At 36.6% G+C, this 23,350-nt stretch overlaps 1 protein-coding gene across 1 annotated transcript in view; it reads left to right on the forward strand.

The window, feature by feature from the left end:
• Fbxo15 (F-box protein 15) overlaps positions 1-23,350 on the forward strand; it is a 59,684-nt gene that overhangs the window by 16,652 nt on the left and 19,682 nt on the right. Inside the window, exons 6-8 of the mRNA XM_026388695.2 lie at positions 3,178-3,304; positions 4,841-4,923; positions 5,887-6,029. Coding sequence (XP_026244480.2) covers positions 3,178-3,304; positions 4,841-4,923; positions 5,887-6,029 — 353 coding nt within the window. The remainder of the gene's footprint in view (positions 1-3,177; positions 3,305-4,840; positions 4,924-5,886; positions 6,030-23,350) is intronic.

The raw sequence follows: 23,350 nt of genomic DNA on the forward strand, positions 1-23,350 counted from the left end.
AAAATGTCTTTGTCATACTTAAATCAGGTCTGAATTTAAGTTCCTCATGTATTGGTTATATGTAACAATGTGAAATGATGTTCTAGTTAGCAAAGTTTCTTGGATATTGATGGCTAACCTTTTGAAGTTTTTAATAGAAAGATCTATACAATGATTACATTTTTCTTTAGTAAATGATTATACCAATCATAGTTGAAGTATGAAGTCATGCATATAATTCTTTATTTTGCTTGTCTTTCTTTTGAACTTAATACATGTGTGACCTTGTGTACGTAACTTTTTGCATGTTTCCACTGTAACATCTGTAAATGGGATGGTGCCTGTGTAGTATTTAGTGTAGGGGGACTACTGTGAAGATCAGACTCTTATCAATTTAAAGTGCAATATCAAAGGTGTGTGTATCCCAGTGCTAGTGCTTACTGAACACTCACTCTTTTCCTGTTGTTAGGTGGCTTTATACTGAGTCCATACGCATTAGAAGGCTTACCTTTATTTTACCCAGGAAATCTCTCATGCCACTTTTCTCATTATCAGTTATTTTCTCTTGAAAGTTGGACTATGGCATGTAGCATCCCCATTTCCTGAGCAAGCTAACATAGTCCATACAAAATCTACCACAGATGAAAGGGTCCTATCTACCTTCTGCAGAATTTATGTCCTGCTCTCCCTCCCTCCTCTTTCACTGTTACGATGTCCTTGGACTTTTCAGCAACACTTCCCATACCCCTTTTCTTGCTATTCTTGCATGCTGCAGATTCACCCATCGGTCTCTCTTTGTCCTTGGTGAAAGGTGTTCAGGTGCCTGACTTTAGGGCTAGCTGTCCCCAGGAGGATCAGTGCTCTTTACCGTTTCCCTGGAGGTGGATCTTGTGTCTGGCTTCTCTGTGGTCCTGTTGTGATCACTTAGCTCTCCCTATGCTGTGAATATGAGGACATTCAGACTTCTCACTGATGTAAGTCCAGGTTTTGTATTTTGAAAATGCCCTTGATGCCACAGTGAAAAACATATGAATTATTTTTTCTGATTGTATTACTGAAAACATTTTGGAAACACAGTTATCTTTTAAATAGTTTTTTTATTTGAATAACTTTCTGAAATTGCATATGGTATCATGATGGGTACCAGATTATTCTAATACAATATTTAGGTTTTACACATTATGAAATAGTGTTTGGAGGCTGAGCCCACAGATTCCGTTCTTATTTGACTGAACAACATGCTACTTGGCATATCATGAAATGCTGTTTACAAGTATTAGGACAAAACTGTTAACATTAATTAAAATGAACACAAAAGACTAAATGGGTCAGGTGGAATTGTAACTCTCAGTTGAAAACAGTATATTCCTAAAACTTGACATCAAGGTCAGGAATACTGGATGATATACAGTGAGCAATGCTGGAATTTATTGAGGAAATATATTTTATGTAATTTATTTCCATTAACACTCCATGGACTTTAGCTGGCCTCTGATCAACCATGGCATTGGTTTTGATTGCTCTTTCATTGTAAGTTTGTGAACCAGTGCTGTCATCATGCGGCAGCACAGATCCTTGTCTCCAAGAAGATACTTTATGACTTTTATTTGTTTTTGTTTTTTGTTTCTTCAATGAGAATTTTTTCAGAGACAGTGAAAGTACTGTTGATGTAATTTGCGAATTGGATTTCCCTATAATTCATTGCTTTCTAATTGAATCTCAGTTGGCTTCCTTGCCAGTGTATGTCAGTGGCTTGTAAGGCCAAGGCAAATGAGAACTCAGCACATCCACAGAATCTGGTGTATTTTTTTTTTAACCTTTGGGCCCATTGGAGAGGGAGAGAAGAGGGATTTTCACACCCCACCTCGCCTCCTCTCCATTTTAATCATGGCAGTGGCAGTGACTGCCATTTATTAAGTACCCGCCATGTGCACTATGCTTTCATGGTATTTTCTCATTTATTTTTTCAACCTCCCTTCTGAGGAGGCTGGAGATCTCATACACAAGAAATTGTCTGCTGTGGTTGAGGAGGAAGAGTCACTGTCAGTGGGAGCTAAGGGTTTACCTCAGGTTTCCCTGAATCCACAATTAAATCAGAAATCATCCTCCTTCAGGAATAATCTGCATATACTGAATGTATTTTTAGTTTTTGAATCACACATATGCTTACTGACCACCTCTTCTTTTCCAGTGATTCTCAGCACAAAAAGTTTTCTTGAAGGGCTCAATTCCCTGGTATGGGAGCTGTGGGTTTGCCTCTAGTGCCTTATAGTGCATCCTCTGCTATGAAACAGTGCTATAGCTGACCTTTTAAAAAATTCTTTTACCTAATGAACATTTTCATACTTATTGACTTCTGTGTGCTAGGTGCTGGAGGCAGACTAGAATGCTCTGGAGCCCCAACTCCTTCAGGACTTTGTTCTAAGGCTGTGCTCTGTTAATTGACCAATGAGATCTCATCTTTCTTATAATTCCCTGAATCATCTTTAGGTTCCTGAGAATGACAGACATTCATGTCTACCGTTTATAGTGCTCTAGAAGGTTTCACTAGATGACTTTAAGTCTCGTCTTTTCTTACACCTCTGAGTATTTACTCTTAGACACTGAGTTCTCAGGTTATCTCCTTTATGATAACAATCATGATTTTGGTTTAAATTTATTTTCTAATGTTTCAGTTTTCACTCTCTTAGTTTCCCTGAAGATAAATTCGAAAGAGACTTTTGTGTTCAGATATCCTACTGAGATTACCTGTTTTTGTGTAACTTAAAGTATCTTACCTTTGCTTATGCACTATTTCACTCACTAGGTTAGAATTACATGTTGAGAATTGACTTTTGATTGTCATGTTTTTTCTGGGTTTTGGCGTCGGGTGGGGGTGGGGGTATGAGAATAGAAGACAGTTCTGCCACTGCTTTACCATGCTAATTCTTCAGTGCCCCTCTGGCTGGGTCATTGAGTTGATAGAGCAAGGGAGTGGGGAAAACATAGTATGGTGAAAAGCTCAAATGTATCCATTTTGCGTTTTATTTATGCAAGTCTTTTGTGTCCCCACGTCATGATTGATTGTGCCACTTAGTTTGAGTAAATAAGTATGTATAAATTGCTCTTCAAAAGCATTTTTAGATACACTGAGTAGTAACAGTGATACAGATAGGAAAGCTCACGTCTCTCTTTTTTCTTTGGCATGGGTTTTCAAAGACCTCGATGGCATTCTTTAATTGCAAAGTATGACTTGAGTCACTTAACGGAATCTACCATGATTGGTTGCGACAGACTTGTTCAGATCTTTTGCCTACACCCTGGTCTCCTGGTGGGGCTATGGAAGGTAAGATGTATTCCTTGTGTATCCTGAATCATTTCCCTGTCACAGCCACATGTTCACTCACCATTAGGTATAAAGTCATATGTAAACTCCTTGACTTTTCAGCAGTTGCATCTTACCAGCCTCATTTTTCTGGCTAAATGATCTTCTCTTTTATTGAAGCAGCTCTACTGTTCTGCTGTCACAGTTGACAAACCACTTCTTCCTCCTTTTCTGTTTTTGTTAATGTTGTTCTTTTAATGTCATGGGGCTTCTCCTTTCCCCCTTCCAATCAATCCGTGTTTCTTCCTCTGTTTCTTTCATGTCCTTGTCTGCCAAAGCCTCTTGGTCATTCACCATGGTAGTGTTCCAAGCATGCTTCTGATGCTGTGATGTAGCATGGGATATAATTTGCTTTTCAGGGTCAAGTGTTTGAGAAGTTGTCCTTTCCTTTTACATAGGTTTCTTGTTGTGCCGAGTCAGGCTGGTTGCTTGCTCCTCCTCTGGGGGTTATTTTCTGGCAGTCACAGAGTAAAAAGCAGAATATACCTCTGTGTATACAAATTTAAGTCTTTGGCCTGTGGATGTTTTAAGGGAGTTAACAGACTTTATTTTGAGAATAGCAGTGTGCATCAGTGTACACTGATGAGACAGAATCAAGGTCTCCATTTTCATAGAGCATCATCTTGTGGCACTCTTTTCTTTTTTCAATCTCCTATGGCTGTCCATTTTTCTTTTCCTCTGTCCCCTTCTCTTTGAAGGTAACTTGTGGGTGAGGCAAGGGTTTTTTTATTTTACATTTTATGACTTGACCATCCATCTGTGTTGGCCTAAAGAGTTAAGAAGACTGTGGTTGATCTGCTTGTCTTCTGCCTGGTATTTGAAGGTTTACTGTTTGTGTCTACACCAGTCAGCATCAACCATGAATATGAAGAGAGATGGATGAGTCCCAAATAGTCATATTTTCTGTTCAGCCTAATGGGCATGAGAAAAAGCTGAATCTAATCACTCTCACTGCATTTGCTAAATCAAGTATTTTCTTGAGAGAGGAACATTATGCCAGTAATGTTCAGTATTTGTTGAATTAATCTGGTACTTGTGGAAGTCTTACCAGTGTTGTCTTTATATTGGACAAGAGTTCGAAACAGCCCTGAATTGACCATATGCATGTATGTATGTGTACATATATATATTTATACATATTTGCAATCACAAATATATATATATATATATATATATATATATATATATTTATAATTTGCAATCATCATATATAATAGAGTATTTTGATGTTTCCCAAGTCCTAGGATGTTAATTCTTTTGGTACTGCATGCTCTGCCTATTTGGATGAATTGTGGTCCTGCTGTCAGTGTGACACATAAGTCTTATTAGATAGTAATAATATATTAGCAGTAATAACGTATTTGTGCCATGGTGATCTTCTAGTTATTAGAAACCACATCTATCTGCAAGATGAATGTGCTGTGATCTTCACAACGACCTTGTGAAATATTAAAATATTTCAGTTGAAAAATGTATTCTTTTTAATTAACTTTTCAGAAGGAGGAAGAACTGGCTTTTGTCATGGCAAATCTTCATTTTCATCACCTTGTGGAGAGGAGCACATTAGGCTCAGCCTCTGTGTATGTATCTATGGGTGAATTGAATTTTTATACCATCAATATAAAGGGTTAGAAGTTGATGCCATCTTAATATTTGACAATAGCTACAAAGATATTCTTCTAATCGGTAGACACAAGCCAACAGGCATAAGTGCTTTAGCTGTTGCTAACATAGTTGGATTATTAATGAGTACATATTTGCTTTATGTATCCCTAGTTAAGGATTTTGTACTTAATATAACATTATTCATGGACATAGGAATGCTTCACTACTACAAGATGCTGCCAGCTGATCCCTCAGTTTCTTGCACTTCTGTGAATTTTCATATCTTGCAAGACATGCACATTAAGGGCCCTCTGGATGAATTTGGTCTGCAGATTTATTTTGTTCAGGGTATCTTTTAATGCATTTGAATGTCCTTCATTGGGGAACATGCTTTCCATTTCCCTGTAGCTCTTAACCTTCCTCTTTGGACTAATACACTCCCTTACTCATTTATTTTTATTTTTTATTGTCTGAAAAGCTCCTGGGTGCTTTTGAGTGTTACCTTATAGTAAGGTTTTTCTTATGGAGCAAAACTTTGATCATCTTGGCTTCAGTTTTGCCTGAGTCCCTAACCTGTAGGTCTGCTGTTTGATGCATTTCCTTGCTGAGTACCCCGGTTTCTGGTTACTGAGAACATTGAAGGCAGTTCTACCTTTGTAGAACTGATGTTGGGATCCATCTCAGAAATACCTTCATCATGGTGGTCCTATGGGTACCTTTGGCACTCATAAATGTGCCTGTTTTTATAGAAATTGGTGAGAGGAACACAAAACAGTTCTTTTGGGTTTATGGTATTGAAGATTATTGGTGTCTCTATAGTGTCTCATTGGTAAAAGATAGTGCTTTGAATGAATGCTAATTGTTTTAGAAGTAATTTCAACCCAAGTATTTCATCTCTGGTGATGACAGATTTACGTGTGTTTTGTTTTTCTTTTCAGGCCCTATGAGCTGCCTCTTCACAGTCCCTTTTTGGATGACAGTCCAGAGTACGGGTTGCATGGCTACCAACTCCATGTTGACATGCACGGCGGTGGAGTTTTCTACCTGTGTGGTACATTTCGCAATCTCTTCACCAAGAAAGGTGAAGTTAATTTAATTTTTGTTCCATGAAAGTAAAAGGTGTAGAGAATATGGAACTAATTTCTGGGGCTAAGAATCATTTTCCTAACTGGTCATTTTGTAATCCATTGGCACAGTTATGTTCCCTGACCCCATCTCACTCTGGACTTGTGAGATTCCTTGGCTTTGTGAATGTGAATCTCTTTTGCATCTGGCTTTGGCTCTTTTACCACCATCACTTTCTACTTTCTGGTTGTGGTCTCATTTTCTTTGCTTATATTTTTTTATTGTTTTGCACTCCCCCCCACCCTTTTCCCTTTTTTCTCTGAGGATTTGGTCAGTGTGCCAACAGAGCTGATGTAGTACCTGTCCAGGATGAGAACAAAGAGAGGCTAGCCTTCTCGTGTGTGCTGAGTTAAGTGTTGTCCCACTTGCCAAAGCTGAGAAGAGGCCAGGGAGACCCAGGGATGGAGGAGGGAACTTGAGCTAAGCAAAAGAAAAGAGAATATCTGTATTCTGATTTTTCATTCTTTTGTATACTGTACACATGGAATTTGATGTAAATACTTGTATATAATTGAGTTTAATATTTTTGATAAGGATTTTTTATATGGGAAATTATATCTCCTTCATTTTGCATCATATTAAGAGGCGTATAATGTCGGGTCATCTCACTGTTAGTATTGCTGAATTTCTTTTGGTTAAACTGACCACTAGAGCTCTCATTATAAAGCCATTCTTTACCAGATACACTGTTCCTCAAAAGCTTTTTACCTAATGAACTTGACATCCATTAAAGATCCTTGCCTAATTTTTTTTTTTGAATTTAGAAATGCTGGATTTCTAATTATGTCATTATTTCTATATTTTCTAGCTGAGATTTTAAAAGGTACTTTGTTTTATCACTTGGGTGAAGGCAGGTAGATGCTTAATTCTTTTCATTTTAAGTGTCAACTTTCAGATTAAGAAAATGATGTGTAGTTACCTCCTATAGTGGAACTGTTTTTCATACTTCTTTCTCTTTCCTTCCTTTCTTTTTTCATGTTTAGTGTCTCTCTGGATTCTTGGGTAAGTCTATTTATCCAATAATTTATAAAAAGTTACAGATGTTATTCTTTTTGAAGCTAAAATTGTTGCCAATTTGGTCATTGGGATCTGCTCTGTGTTCTTTGGATTCACCTCCATTAGTCTGCTGCCTGTCTGTCTTCCTTTCCTTTCCCTTTCTTCCCTTTCCCTTTCCTTCAGAGATACTTTACCACTGAGATATATCCCACATTCTTTTTATTTCTTATTTTGAGATAGAGTCTCACTAAGTTGTTGAGGTTGTCCTCTAACTTATGGTCCTCCTGCCTCAGCATCCTGAGTCACTGGGATTCAGGTGTGCTGCATTACACCTGGCTTCTCCATTAGTCTTTGAGCCCTCCTTGCCTTTTGATTCAAGATTTCTATATTTTCCTTTGCTTTTTGGCATTTTATTGTAATTATGAATTCATTAACATGAGATGCTTTGACATTTTTGTTGTTGAATAGTTCCACCCAAGAATGTGGAATGCCCTTCAATTTGTTAAAAATACTTATATGTCTTTTAGGAGTGTTTTAGCATCTTCTTCATACTAATTTTGTACATTTGTCATTAAGATTTTTAGTGACTATTTAATCTTTGTATCTTTTCTTCCATTTTGTCTTTTAGTTGTTTTGTAATATCTGTGTAGTTTTGGCCTCAGGTCACAGATGGTCTTGTAGAATCAGTTGGGAAGTCTTCCTTTTTCTTGGAGTTTTGGAGAATTTTACATAGAATCTTATGAATCTATCAAAGCCTGCAGCTTTCCTTGAGGGAATAATTTTAACTATAGTTTTGATTTTTTTGATATCTACAGGGATATTTATGTTATCTATTTCTTCATGTGTGAGCTTTGATAATTTGTGTCTTTCAAGGAACTTGTTCATTTATCTCACTTGTTGAATTTGTTAGAATAAAGTTATTCATAGTCCCTTATTATTATTTTTTAATATTTGTAGGATCTGTAGTGATGCCCCCTGATTCCTGATAGCTAGTTTGTGTCTTTTCTTTTTTTCTGGTTAGTGTGGCTAGAAACTTGTCAATTTTAATGATCTTATGAGAACCACCTTTTGGTTTAATTGGCCTCTCTTGGATGTTCTTTTGTGTTTCATTGATTTGTATGCAGATTTTTATTCTTTCCACTTCTTCAGGTTTGTAATTTGCTTTTCCTTTTTTAGCTTTTTAAATAGGAAAACTGAAGTCATTGCTTCAGGAACTTTGATAATGAAGAGACATAGTGTATTCTACCTAGTACTGCTTTAGTGGTGTCCCATAAATTCTGATTTATTTTATTTTCATTTTCATTCATGTTTTAGGTTCTGATCATTTATAACATATACCTGATATAACCAACTTATTAGGAGAAGATATTTATTTTGGTTTATGATTTTAGAGGTTCCAGGCAATGGTCGATTGGCCATAATGTTCTGGGTCTTTAGTAAGGAGCACATCATGGCAGGACCACATGGTGCATAACTGCTCACCTTATGGTTGGGAGGTAAAAAGAGAGGGAAAGAAGGAACTGGGATCCTCCAGTCTCCTTCAGGGAATGCTGGTACTGAAGGTTTTTGTTATGTATTGTTATAGGTTGAAGATAATTCTTTCTATTCCTAGATTAGTTGGATTTTTATTATTTTTTAAATGAGGAGTAATTGTTAAATGCTGTTCCATATCTTTGGACAACTGTGGATGATCATATGACTTTTATTCTCCTTTGAACTATTAACATAGTAAATTTCACTAATGAATTTCTAATAGTAAATATTCTAGAATCCCTACAATGAGCTCCTCTTGTCATATTTATATTTAAGCCACTGGTTTTAGTTACTTGGATTTTAGTGTCTTTTCATTTTCACTCACAGATGGTACAATGTACAGTTTTCATTTTTTCTTCTATTACTGATTCAGTAATAATCAGACTTTCTCCTTTGGAATCAGATTTGGTATTTGTATAATTTCCTAACATTGTATTTAGTTTATTAGTTAGTTTAGAAAAGTGAACTCCATGAAGTAGTGTGTGTTTTCTGTAGGTATATTTTGACTTTTTTCCCCCTAGACTTCTGAATTGACTGTTCAGGTTGTTTCATTTTCAGGTTTTTATGTTTTTTCTCATTTTTTTTTTCTGCTGTACCCAGAGTCTTGGGCTCCCTGAGGTAGGCAGGCACTGAAAGGTGCTCTTGAGCTGGCCTCTCCTGGACTTACTTGGGCCCTGTGGCCTCCACTTCAGATGGTGGTTATAGGCACTGGCAGCCTTTTGGTCAGGTGCCCTGCCTGTGAACAGCCCATCCATTTTGCAAAGTTGTGGAAATTCTTTCATTGGTTGTAGTCATTCTGTCCTTTGTGGCCCTGCAGATAAAATCTGATCCTTGGAATCTAGGTATGCACTGTTAAGGGTCTCGCTGACATGCCATATAACAACCCAGGTTCAAATGCCAGTGCCTTTGATGCTTGTGTTGGCAGAGAACTTAGTCTACTCTCTGAGGAGCCCATACTTGTGTCCTTAGGTGTCCCCTTCCCCCAGCCTTGACTGAGTTTGAGTTGCGAAACACTTGCTAGCCTTTCATGGTTTTATCATGGCGAGAAGTTGGCTTGGTGATGGATGAATGAGACCTAGTACCCACAGTAGGGGATGAAATAGTTGGAGTGGTTTCTGCCACAGCTGCTCCCCAGAACTCTCCTTGCCCTCTGAACTTTATGATCATTATTATAGTGGCCTGTGGGGCTCTCACTCTGCATCCTCTTCCTGGTCTCAGTGTTCCCATTGTCCCCCTCTGGCCTTATTGCCTATTGCCTTCCATCTTCTGCCTGCTCTCTTCAATCTGCACCAGCCATTCTGGCTTCCTCCCTGTTCCTTGGCCATTCCAGGCCTGCTGTGTGCTTGGGTACTTTTCCCGCTTCCCTGCCTGCAGTGCTGCTGTCCTAGACCTCTGCACAGCCTCACAGTGAGGCTTTCCTGTGAGGCCACACCAGGATATCTATTATATTATTTAATTGTATTTAGTTTATTAGTTAGTTTATAAAAGTGAGCTCCATGAAGTAGTGTGTGTTTGTCTGTTTTGTTCAGGACTGTCTTGCAGCATGGCAGAATCTGTATCTGTAGCCTAGTGGCCTCCTTGTTTGACCAAAGTGAGGGAAGTCACTAGTGGTTAAGCCTCCATGGAGAAAAATGAAATCCTGCCCTCATTCCACCTCTCACAGTCCAGGAGGCCCCCAAATACTGGTTCGGCCTGGTTCTGAGGTCATCTCTTAGTTCCGGAGATGCTATTGCAGTTCTGCCTCTTATTATCTCATTTCCTTTTCTCTTAGAATCCAGAGGAAGAGTCAGAACCCTCTTTTTTAAGTACTTCTATGTGTACATCTCTCTCTGGAGGGAAGAAGTTCCATAAACGTATGTCTTGGAAGACGGCTTTGTATCTATGTACCTATAGTAGGGTACTTTGCTCCAAAATAAAATTTCTTCAGCATCTGATACAACTACTGTTTGTCCATCTCATGCTCTCACTGTGAGGTAGACAATAAGCATTTTTTCTGATCTGACATGGTTTATAAGGCATGAATATTTCAAATTACCAAGCCATCTATAAAAATTCCTACTAAGATACTTTTTATATACTATTGTATACTTAAAAAAATTTTACTTTGAAATATTTTCACACTGTACAAATACAGAGAACTCCTGTATAGCTTTTATGCAGAATTTACCAATTTACAACATTTTTGCTATATTTGTGTTGTATGCATATATACATATTTGTATATATGTGGAGTTAGCCTGACCACTACTCTTTAGGGATTAGGTCTGTTAGGTGCCAGGTCTGACTTGGGAGTACCCAGGAATACAGGGAATAGGGCTGTGCCTTTCCTTCCTCTAAACAAATAGAGTATAATATTGATCAGATTTTACATTGTATTCCTTGTATCTACAAGATACCCTTAATGATAGAGATGAGAGTGCTAGGACACATTTATGAGCCCTCATTATAGGTTTCTGCTTAAGTTTTATATCTACATTAATTATTTAGCTGAGTCTTCATTGAAAGCCTGTGAGACAGGTCCTCTCACCTCTCCTGTGTCGTTGACAAGGAGTGCACAGCTAATGGCATAGGTCACTTCTCTAATTCCAGGACCAGTCCTTGCTCAGGCCCACAGGACTCCAGAGCTGAGAGTCTTAACACCTGGCTCTACAAACTCATGTGAATTTTTGCATTAAAATGAGATGCTTTTAGAGTACATATTCTCGTGGGTGTGTGATTAGCTGTGCAGTGTGCTGGCATTGTACTGTGGTCAAGGCTTGGCCCCTATGTGCTGAGCTGCTGCATTTACATTCAGCACAGCTCTGTGTTAATTCTAGTAACACCTTTCAATCATTATGTGACTGTTATAGCTTATAAGAGGTTAAGTTTTTAAAGAAGGAGACCTGGACACTGAGATGGGAATTACCCTATTTTTGTCTGTTTTTTTTTTTTTTTTCCAAAAGAAGTCTTTACATAATCAGATGACTTCCCAGGCTGACTCAAATGCATTTCTTTTTCATGTGGTTCTATGAAGAGTCAGCAGAGGGTGCTGTTGCCATCAGAGTGTCTCTGACATTTTTGAAAGTACAAATAGAACGTCTTCTACAGTGTTTGAGAGACTCTCTTGGTACTATGTGGTATATTTAGTAAATTCCAACTATGTCATTGCAGTTGGGGATGACAACACTTTGCCCCTATTTTTAAAAAACACTCTCTTCCTATCAAGGATAAATTCTATCATCATGTCTCCAGAATTCAGGTTGCTCTGTGATCTCTAATCCTCAGTGAAACATGAAGAATCCGGCCTGACTAAGGAGTCAGGCTCTTTAGAGTGGTGGGAAGTCAACAGGTTGAGGCCGACTTATTTGATTCATTTGTTAACCAACAGTTGTGGAATGCAGGGGATGCACAGGCACAGGTGCATGCCAGGAGCATGGAGTTAGGAATTCCTGGGGGGCTCTAAGGACAGACACCCAGGAGTTGCTGCCAGTAGGGATAAAATAACCATTTGTGTTCAGACCAACATGTGTCCAGTTTCCAGGGTCATGCTGTAGTGCAAAAGAGAACACTTTAAATAGGACGAAATTTATAAACAGGGCCTGCATCTGGTCATCTTATAGGGCCATTTCTAGTATTTCATCTTCGAATAAGGATTCTTTGGATATACCAGTTTCATCCAAAAATTCATTGCAGTTGTTTTAAAACATCTCAGTGGGAAGTTACAAAACTTGCAAAGTTGAGTCTAAAATCCATTTGGAAATATAAGATGCATTAATAATGGCTGCAAATTTGTTTTACAATTTTGAGTTAGTATATCTTTTCTATATATGGAATGTATATAGGCTACAGGAGAAAATACAATAAAAACCAAAACCAAAAACAAAAACAAAAAACAGAGAGCCAGCACACAGTTGAAGAAAGAAACTATCACTTTGAGTGCTGAAGTCACTTGTGTGTCCTTTCCTGCTCTCCATCTGTCTCTCCTTCTGCCAGAGGGGACCACCATCCTCTATTATGTTAATAATTCTCTTATATACTCTTTTTTTAAATAATTAAGCTTTTTTTGTATTGTGAAATGGCACACAGAGAAATTCGTATAACAGATTACTATAAAGCAGAAACCTGTGTGATCACCATCTTGGTCTTGATTACATTTTGGAAATGAATAGTAAGAGGGGGACTGTTTATCAAATGCTGGACACACCCTGAAACTCCAGTAACCAAGAAAGAATGATATCATTGAAGGATAGAAACTCAGGTGAATGGAGCAAAATACTTCTACACATCTTTTGCTGTTCAAGATTATTTTGTCACATTAGTTTATATTCATAAATCCCTTATCCACATCCTAATAAATATTGGACTTACAGAAAAGCAATTACCATTTAAACTAATTGCTTCATGGTATGTCTGTATATCTGGACATATCTTCATCCTTTAAAGAATATGTAGGTATTTCTGTAGGTTCTATAGAATCCATTATGTAATTTGCCAAAGACTAGCTAATAGGATCTCTAAGAGTTGAATATGAAGGGGATATAAATAATATTGAAAGAATTTATGATATATTTACTTTTAGACAGAATGATCCCCATGGAATATTCAGAGTAAGTTCTAATGTTTTAATGTTGCCTACTTCTTGGTCATAGTATTTTCTCTGAATAAAATATGCTTTCCTTCTATTTTCTTAACTCTGTTCCATATGCTTTACTACAAGCTTCTTTGAATTTTTTTCTTCCGTATGTGTTACCAAACCCACCTAAGCCCCCAAGTGGTTGCTTAGGTGTCTAGGATTAGATTTCTGAGTCACATGGAGGATCACTTGGCCAACTGAATCCTCATGAATACTCAAGGATATGTATTGCCTCCTTGGCAGACAAGCAGAGTATCTGAGCTCAGTGGTGCTGTCCTCATCCATTTCAAGGTAGAGCTGATGATTCTTGGCTTTGAATGCTGACTGTCCAGCAGGCCCAGCTCCCAGTAATGAACATCAAGTCCTGCTTTGCTTTTCATTTTATTGCTTTTTCTGATCTCTTCTCTTCTGGCACAGTCAGGAGGAGCCTAGATTCTTTAATTTTATAATATATCCCTCATGTTTCTAGAATTTTTCTCCCTTAGCAAGGAATTGGGATAAGTTTTCTCTCTCTCCCAGCTCCATTTGAGAGTGAATAACCAGGATCTGTGTCTTTTCTTCCTCATCAGTTTGATTGCTTCTCCTCAGAACTTTGGTATACTCCTCCCCCAAGAAACTGGGAAGCTAGCTAGCTTTCTTTCTTTCTTTTTTTTGTGTTCTACTATAAGTCATGTCATGTTGAGAGTTTAAAAAAAGATCCGTAAAATCTCTTTTGAAAAAAAAAAAATCCCTGAATCTGCTTCTTTGTGTGTTACCACTAAAATTAAACTAAAAGGAGGTTTAGGTGAGGAAATATTTTGCTATCTGAATCAGATTTATGAGGGGCTAAAGGGAGGGAGGGATAAACAATTAAGGAAATATTGAAAGTAATTTATAAATGAAAACTCAAGGTAAGCTTATTAAAGTGCCTATGGGTTTTTCTATATACAATTTGTTTTCTATTCATTTGGAAATGTAAATGGACTATTGACACCAAGTCCCCAAGACAGGCCCTAAGGTCAGTGATTCACTAGGAGGACTCCTAAGTCTTGAATATAGATGTGTTAGTGGCTAAAAATTGGCTCTTGGCTTTGAATGCTGACTGTCCAGCAGCATTCAAAGTTAAAGTTATAGTTAAAGGTCTTTATATATAGATAGAGGATACTCAGCAAGGAGAAAATGTGCATAGGGTGAGGTTTAGAGGAAGCCAGCACACTCTTCCAAGAATTCTTTCCCTGTGGAATCATACAAGATGTGCCTATCCTCTTGGAATGAGTTGTGACTATGCGTGTGAAGTACTGTCAACCATTAGATAATCTAATTAGAGCTCACTAGAGACTCCACACCTGGAGTGTTTACTGGGGACTGGTCCTGAAGGCCCTCACTATATAATACTACCACAATCCAGACTCCCAGAAGAAATGAGTTCAGTATAAATTACGTTGTACAAGTAGTTTAGGCACAGTGAATCACTCTTATTGGTTAGGGAATGGTGATAGGAAAACACCTAAATTCCCAAGTTCCCAGACTTTCAAGGGCCAACCTTGCAAGCAGATCTTTCCAAGAATAGACAGACTCAGGCTTGCTGTATTAGTTCCTTTCTGCACAACTATCCATTAACATTTTAATGAGATTATGGCACAGCCTAGTGAAGAGAAGATAGGAAGTAGTCCAGTCATGTCTTTGAAGTGTAAATAGAGCTTGCCAAAGGGCTTGATCAGCATTGCAAAGTATAAAGGAGTGTATATTTTTTTGATCTTAGTATCAAGCTAATTATTACCAGTTTTCAGAAGTTGAAGGAAGAAGGTCTTGTAAAACACAGTATATTGTAGTCTTTTTTTAAAAATAAGTTTTGAGTGGAATAGTCATAGTAAAGAAGCAGAAGGAAGTCACTTTAAATAAAAAGTATGCTGTTCCTGTCATTTGACTTACAACAAAACAAAACAAAACAACAACAACAAAAAACCCTTTACTTTTTAGAACCTAAGTTCACAGCAATATTGGGAGGAAGGTACAGAGATTTCCTGAACTTACAACCGTCACCCCCAAATGAATAGTCTCCACCTTTAATATTCTCCATCACAGTAGAGCATATGTCAGCATCACATATGTTGACACATCATTTTCACCCAAAAACCATAGTTTACAATAGGTTTCCCTCTTGGTGTAATACGTTGTAAGGGTTTGGACAAATTTTAATGGCATGTATTCACTGTGATAGTATTACAGAGTAATTTTACAACTTTAAAAGTCATCTTTGCTTCACCCATCCTTCCCTTTCTCCCCCCACTAGTACTTGGAAACCACTGATCTTTTTGTTGTCTGCATAGTTTTTCCTTTCCCAGAATGTCATGGAGTTAGAATCATATAGTATATAGGCTTTCAGATTTGCTTCTTCCAGTTAGTAATATGCATTTAATGTCTTTTTATGGCTTCATAGCCCATTCCTTTTTATTTTTGGGGTACTGGGGAATGAACTCAGGTAGCACTTGACCACTGAGCCACAGCCACAGCCCTATTCTGTACTTTTTGTTCAGAGACAGGGTCTCACGGAGTTGCATAGTGCCTCGCTTTTGCTGAAGCTGGCTTTTAATTCTCAGTCCTCCTGCCTCAACCTCTTGAGCCACTGGGATTATAGGTGTATACCACCATGCCCAGTTGCCCATTCCTTTTCAGTGTCCAGATTTATCACAGTTTATTTTTCTGTTCATCTACTGAAGGTCATCTTGCTTCCAAGTTTGGGCAATTATAAATATACAATAAGCATGTGCATGCAAGTTTTGTACAGACATAAGTTTTCACCTATGAGTAAATACCATAAAATGTTATTGCTATATCATATGGTACAAGTATGATTAATTTTATAAGAAATTGCCAAACTGTTGTCCAACTCAGCTGTATCCCCAGAGGCAATAAATTACATATTCCAGGCTTGCATCCTCACCAACATTTGGTTTTGTCAGTGTTTTGGATTTTGGACTTTTTTAAAAAGATTCTTTGGATATTTTCTGTGGATGATTGGGCCATGTGTTAACAAAGACAGTTTCAATTTTTCCTTCTTGATCGGGATGCCTTTTGCTGTGATTTGGATCTGGAATGTCCCCCAAAGGCTCATGTGTTAAAAAGCTTGTTCTATCTTGGCTCTAATGGGAGATGGTGGAGATGTCAAGAGGTACGGCCTGACAGCAGGAGGTCTCTGGATCATTGGCGGCAGATCCTCAAGAGGGTTAATGAGACCCCAGCCTGTTCCTCCTTCTGTCCTGACCGTGAGGTGAATGGTCGTGCTCCCTGTGCTCTTACCATGACGTGCTGCCTTGCCACAGGCCCAGAGTAACAGGGCCAACCAACCATGGAACCAAAATAAACCTTTTCTCTTCATAAGTTGATTATCTCAGGAATTTGTTTTAGTGACCTTTTATTTCTTTTATTATTGTATTAGATGTTTCCAGCACAGTGTTGCAAAGCAGCAATGAGAAGAAACACCCTGGTCTTATTCCTTATTTAAGTGGGAAAGCTTTGAATTTCTCATTTCTTATTTTAGTTGAAAATTTCTCATCATAAATTGTTAATTGTAGATTATTTTGTAGATATTTATCAGTTGAATAGAGGAAGTTTCCCCCTCTATTCCTAGTTTACTGAGAGTTTTTAATCATAACTTGGTATTGGATTTTGTCAAATGCTTTTTTTCACATCTCTTGAAATAATTGTGTGATTTTTCTTTTTTTGCCTATTGAAGTAACAGGTAATATTAATTGGTTTCAAATGTTAAACCAATCTTGCACACTTGGGAGGAATTCTACTTGGTTATAGTGTATAATCCTCTTTTTTTTCCCCATAGTTGAATTTTATTTGCTGATAGATTTTGTTGGGAATTTGTCATCTGTGTTCATGAGAGATACTGGTCTGTATTTTTATTTGCATACACTGTCTTTGTTTTCAAAATTAGGATAATGCTGCATTATAGACGCCTGTTCAGATCTTCTGTTTATGTAAATTTGTCACATTATGTCTTTTAAGGAATTGATCCACTTCATCTAATTATCACATTTGTTCATAGTTCTCCTTTACTATCCATTTAATGTCCATGGGGTCTGTACTAATGATCTATTTTTTTCATTTGTGATATTAGTAATTTGCATCCTCTCTTTTTTTTTCTTGGTTTGGCTGGCTAGAAGCTTATTGATTTTAGTGAAATTTTCAAAGGAGACCAGCTTTTGGTTTCATTGATTTTTCTCTGTTGATTTCACTAATTCCTGCACTAATTTTTATTATCTTCTTCTGGCTTAGTTTGGATTTAATTTGCTCTTCTTTTTCTGTTTTTCTAGAGTGTGGAAACTGAGATTGATTTTAGATCCTTTTTTCTTTTTCTAATATATGCATTCAGTGCTTTAAATTTCCAACTAAGCACAACTTTGTTGCATCCCACACATTTTGATAAATTATATTTTCATTATCATTTAGTTCGTAATGTTTTAAAATTTCTTGAGTTTTCTTCTTTGACCTATGTATTATTTAGAAGTGCATTGTTTAATCACCAAGTATTTGAGAATTTTGCAGCTAACTTTCTGCTATTATTTCTAGTTTAATGCCACTGTGGCTTTCTAGCAGTCTATGATTTCCAGTCTTGTAAATTTGTTAAAGTGCGTTTTATGGTTTTATGACCCATAATGTGGTCTTTCCTGGTGATTGTTCTATGTGAGCTTGAGAAGAATGTGCATTCTGCTTTATAGTATGAAGTAGTCTATAGATGTCCATTATATCTAGTCGATTAATGCTGTTATTGAGTTCAGCTTTGTCCTTATTGATTTTTCTGCCTGCTGGTTCTGTTCATTTCCGAGAGAGGGGTGTTGAAGTATCCAGCTTTAATAATGGATTCAGATTTATCTTTGCAGTTCTATAGCTTTTGCCTCATGTCTTTGGATGCTCTTTTGTTAGGCACCTACACATTAAGGATTATTATGTCTTCTTTGGGGTATCCATCCCTTTGTCATTACCTAGTACTCTTCTTTATGCCTGATAATCCCCTTGCTCTGAAATCTGCTCTGTCTGAAACTTATATAGCGATTTCCATTTTCTTTTGATTGGTGTTGGCATGGTGTGTTTTCTCCACTTATCTGCTTTTACTCCATGTTGTTTTCTTATAGCCAACCTATAGTTGAGTTTTTATTTTTTCTCCCAATTTGACAACCGCTGTCTCTATTGGTATATGTAGACCATTGATATTTAAGGTGATTATTTTATATTTGGATTAATGTCTGCTATATTTGTTGTCATTTTCTATTTGTTACCCCTGTTCTTTGTATTTCTTTTTTCTGCCTTCTGCAGTTTTATTTGAACATTAATATGATTCTATTTTCTCTGCTTTCTTAGTATATCAGTTATAGTTCTTTCTTAAATTTTTTTTAGTTGTTGCCCTGGAATTTGCAATAGACATTGTGAATAACCTTACAATAACAAAATAATTCTAATTTTCCTTCTTGTCTCTTGTATCATTGCTGTCACTCATTCCACATATACATAAGCATATATGTATATATGTATATATATATATATATATTGTACATTTGTGTACATATTTGAATATAGTATTTTTTTTTTTTAGTATTTGAACAAATAAGTTTCAAATGAGAAATGTGGAAAGTTTTATTTTGCCTTCACTTACTTCTCTTTTAGTGCTCTACTTTTCTTTATGTAGGTGTGAGTTTCTGACCCATATCATTTTCCTTCTCTCAAAAGGACTTCTTTGAACATTTCTTGCCAGGCAGATCTGGCAGCACATTCTCTGATTTTTCATTTGACTGAGAAAGTCTTTATTTATTCTATTTAACCTTTGAAGGATAATTTCACAGGGTAGAGAATTCTAGCTTGGTGCTTTTTTTTTTTCTTGCAACACATAATACCAAATATTTTACTCTTACTTTCTTCTTACTTTTATGGTTTCTTAGAGAAAATCATATGTAATTTTTCTCTTTATAGACAACATCTTCTTTTACTCAGTCTTCTTTCAAGATTATCTTTGATTTTTTCTTTTTTTTTGGTATTTATCCTGCTGCTATTCTCTGGGCTTCCTGTGGTTTGGTGTCTGACATTAATTTGGTGGAAATTCTCAGTCATTATTGTTTCAGATATTTCTTCTTTTTTTCCTCCTTTGTGTTTTCATTATGTGTGCATTATATCTTTTGTAGTCATACCATATATCACAGTTCTCACATATTCTGTTCTTTTCTTTCCCTAGTCTTCTTTATCTTGTTTTGGAAGTTTACATTGAGAATATCATTAAATTCAGAGATTCTTTACTGAGCTGTGTGTCCAGTCTACTAACAAGAGCCCATGAAGATATTCTTCATTTCTGTTACTGTGTTTAAATCTCTGGAATTTCTTTTACATCTCTCTTACTTCAGTGTCTTGCCTTATATGTTCTTGCATGTTGTCATCCATAGGAGCCCTTGGCATGTTAATCACCATTGTTTTAAGTAACTAGTGTGATAATTCCAGCATCTTTGATATAACTGAGTCCGATTCTGATGCTTTCTTTCTCTTCAAACTGATTTTTGCCTGTTAATATTCCTTGCAATTTTTCCCTGATAGATGGACATGATGTGCTGGGTAAAAGGAGTCACAATAAATACCTTTAGTAGTGTGGAGATAAAGTTTGTGTATGTAGGTGGGGGCATTCCCTGGTTGTATGTTAGGTCTCAGTCTTTTAGTGAGCATGTGCCTCTGACTGTGAACTTAACACATGCTTCTCAGTTTCCCTCCACTACATGGGGATGGCACAAGATGGCTGGAAGGGGCTGGAGTTGGGATTTCTCTTCTTCAAGGTAGGTTAGGGTCTGATAAAACTCCTTTGGGTTAGGCTGCATTGGGTTTCTTCTGAAGATAACCCTTGTTAAAAAGAACAAAATGCTCTGGTATATTTCAAAATGGTTCCTTTCCCTTCCTCTCTACAGTAGAATGTGGAATTTTCCCTTCATACCAACTGTGAGAACCAGCTTCAGTTCACAAGCTCCTGGAGGCTATATAATATAAAGATATGCCTTTACCCTACAGTGGGGTGCCTCTAGAGTTTACCCTTAGACATGTCCACCCTGACCTCCAGCAATTTGTCAGTTATTGCTCAGGCTTCCATGGAGGATTGTTTTCTACCAAGTGCTGACTTCCTATATTCTCCTGCCTGTCTTCTCCAGTTTGAGGGTAGAGGTATGCCCTGTGACTTCACTTTTCTTGTGGATCTGACAAGAAATATTGACTTTTCAGTTGGTCAGCTTTTTACTTGTTAAGATGCAGTGGTGACCTATAAACTTCTTATAGTGCTGAACACAAAGCCAGAAGTCCAAGTGGACTTTTTGAGTTACTATAAAAACACACTTAAAACTAAATTTTTTTTGGTTATAAGATATGACATTTTAAAATATAAGAAATTTATAAAAAAGCAAATAAAAACTGCCCAAAGACAACTATTGTCCATAATTTGGTCCATTTTCAAATATATAATCTTATATTAGTGGACAATATTATATGAATTATGCTGTTCTTTTTCTTCCTAATGTTACATTGGGATCATTTTTCAATGTCACTAAAAAGTCTTAGAATATTTGATTTTGCAAATTTATATGACATTGCATTGTTTAGTTTTATCATGATTTCATAATCCATACTCCTAACATTGGGCATTTAGGTCTCCATTTTTCATGATTATAATACTGTTCTTATGAACATTATTTTGAAAAAATATGTGGTGACTTTGGGGAAGGTGAAAATGACATCTAATTACTTTAAGTTTGCATATGTCTGAATGTTTAAATTTTTTTTTAAATTTAAAAAATTATTGACTGTAACAGAGGTTTGGTTATTATAGAAACCACATGGAAGTCTGGTTTAGGGATATCTTCCTAGGAACCAACTTCAGTACCATTTCTTAATATTTGTGTGACTTTGGTCAATCACCATAATGTCCTTGCTTACAAAACGAGAATAACATTAGAACTACCTTCCAAGGGATTAACAGATTAAAAGGAAGTAATAAACCGAGTCTCAAATATGTATGACACTATGTTGCTATTATCATTGTCTATTTTTATATTTCTTTTCAACTTGAATATTTATGTTGTATTGTATTGATTTATTCCATTGTTTTAAATGCTTACAAGATTTATATGCATTACATTTATTACAATCTTTTTTTCCACTTTGTCTTTTACCTTTTTATGTAATTAAATTTAAATTTTTAAATTGTTTTTTTTTTTTTTTTTTTGGTGCTGGACATCAAACCCATGACCTTCTGTGTACTAGGCAAGTGGTCAGTCTACCACTGAATCATATCCCTGGCCCCTTAATTTAATTTTATATATATTGGTTTGGATTTCTCAAAAGTTTTTAATTTTTTTAAGAGAGAGAGAGAGAGAGAGAGAGAGAGAATTTTTAATATTTATTTTTTAGTTTTCGGCGGACACAACATCTTTGTATGTGGTGCTGAGGATCGAACCCGGGCCGCACGCATGCCAGGCGAGTGCGCTACCACTTGAGCCACATCCCCAGCCCAAAAGTTTTTAAATTTATGTAAATTACTTTTTAAATATTGTCATATATATATATATATATACACACACACATGCAAATTATATATACATACGTGTGTGTGTGTGTGTGTGTGTGTGTGTTTGTGTGTGTGTATAAGGGGGAAGGCCCTCACTCTCTAAGATCAGGTGAATACTAACCTGTATTTCCTTTAGACTGAGAATTTCTCTTCATTTTTCAAATCTCTGTTTTCTTTTAACAAAGTAATTTTTTCATAGCTTTATTTTATTCGTTTATTTTTTATGTGGTGCTGGGGATTGAACCCAGAGCCTCACATGTGCTAGGCAAGTGCTCTACCACTGAGCCACAACCCCAGCCCCTGTGTTTTCTTTTAATTAACATGAAAATTACACAGACTACTAGTTTTCATGCCTATGCCTCTTAGGAGTGTTTCCTTCTGTTGAGAATTAGTGCACCTATCCTCTCCAGGCAAGAAGATATTTCAGACTTTACTTGTTCATTTTGTTCTGAAAGTATACAATCCCTACCTCAATATAAAATAAACTTAGTAATGAAATTCTGTCACTGATTTCTTGATTGTTTTTGTGCCTTTGCGCTTACTCACTTGGCCAGATTATACAATATCTTATTTGGATTTTGATCAGATTCATAGTATATTAGCATATGAGTTTGGAAGAATTTGTATATCTTCTTTAGGGTTTTGGTCTATCTTTCCATTTATTGAAGCTTTCCTTTACTACCCTTAGAAAAGTACCTTTTGCTATTCACTAACACTTCATTTTTGTGTTGCATTTGTGAATAAAGTTTTATGGAGTATATCTGCATTTTGTTAGATTTGCTCTATTTCCTATATAGTTTTTGCAGTATGCTTTCCATTAAAATACTGACTAAATAATAAATTCAGGGCTTACTCAGTAAGACATCATAAAAAATGTTGAGGGGATAAAAAAAGTTAAGGGCCTTAAAAACTGCTCTTTTGTACCAAGAGTGGGGTCATTCAGTTCTTCGGCAGCTGAACCTAATAAGCCAGAAAATTCTTCTATTCAAGTTTTTATTGTTTGCTTCAGGTATTTTCTGCTTCCATCATGTTATTTTTGTTGTGATTCTAAAAATAGATGACTTTTTTGTTCCCCTCTTTCTGATATTAATGGTTTTCTATGTTTCTAGGTCAGGTTGTACTGTGTAAGCATTTATCGTAACAGGTAAAGCATTAGAAACAGTGTTGTCCTTTCAGGGTGGTGATTACCTAAAAAAATTAGAACAGATAACTCATTATAGCAACTTCATTAGTAGTTGTTTGTACATTTTTGTACATTTGGTGACTCATTATGAAAAATAAGCATTACAAATTACTGTTCATGCAGTCAGAGAACCCAGATCTCCATAATTTCATTCAGTGCTTATCAGAACTAAGCTGTGCTTTACCCATGGGTGGGAAAAGTTGCATAATCTCAGGGAAAAAGAAAAATGTGGGGATCCATGTTACAAAGTTGTAGGAATTTATGGCAGTGGTAGAGCCTTACAGCAAGAGGGGGGCCTTCACAACTACACAGGCTGCACCCCTAGCATGGCCCTGCCTGCAACACGGGTTGTGCTGAGCAGAAGCCTCAAGATTCTGA

This window comes from Urocitellus parryii, chromosome 13 (assembly GCF_045843805.1).
Source record: "Urocitellus parryii isolate mUroPar1 chromosome 13, mUroPar1.hap1, whole genome shotgun sequence".
Classification (NCBI taxonomy): domain Eukaryota; kingdom Metazoa; phylum Chordata; class Mammalia; order Rodentia; family Sciuridae; genus Urocitellus; species Urocitellus parryii.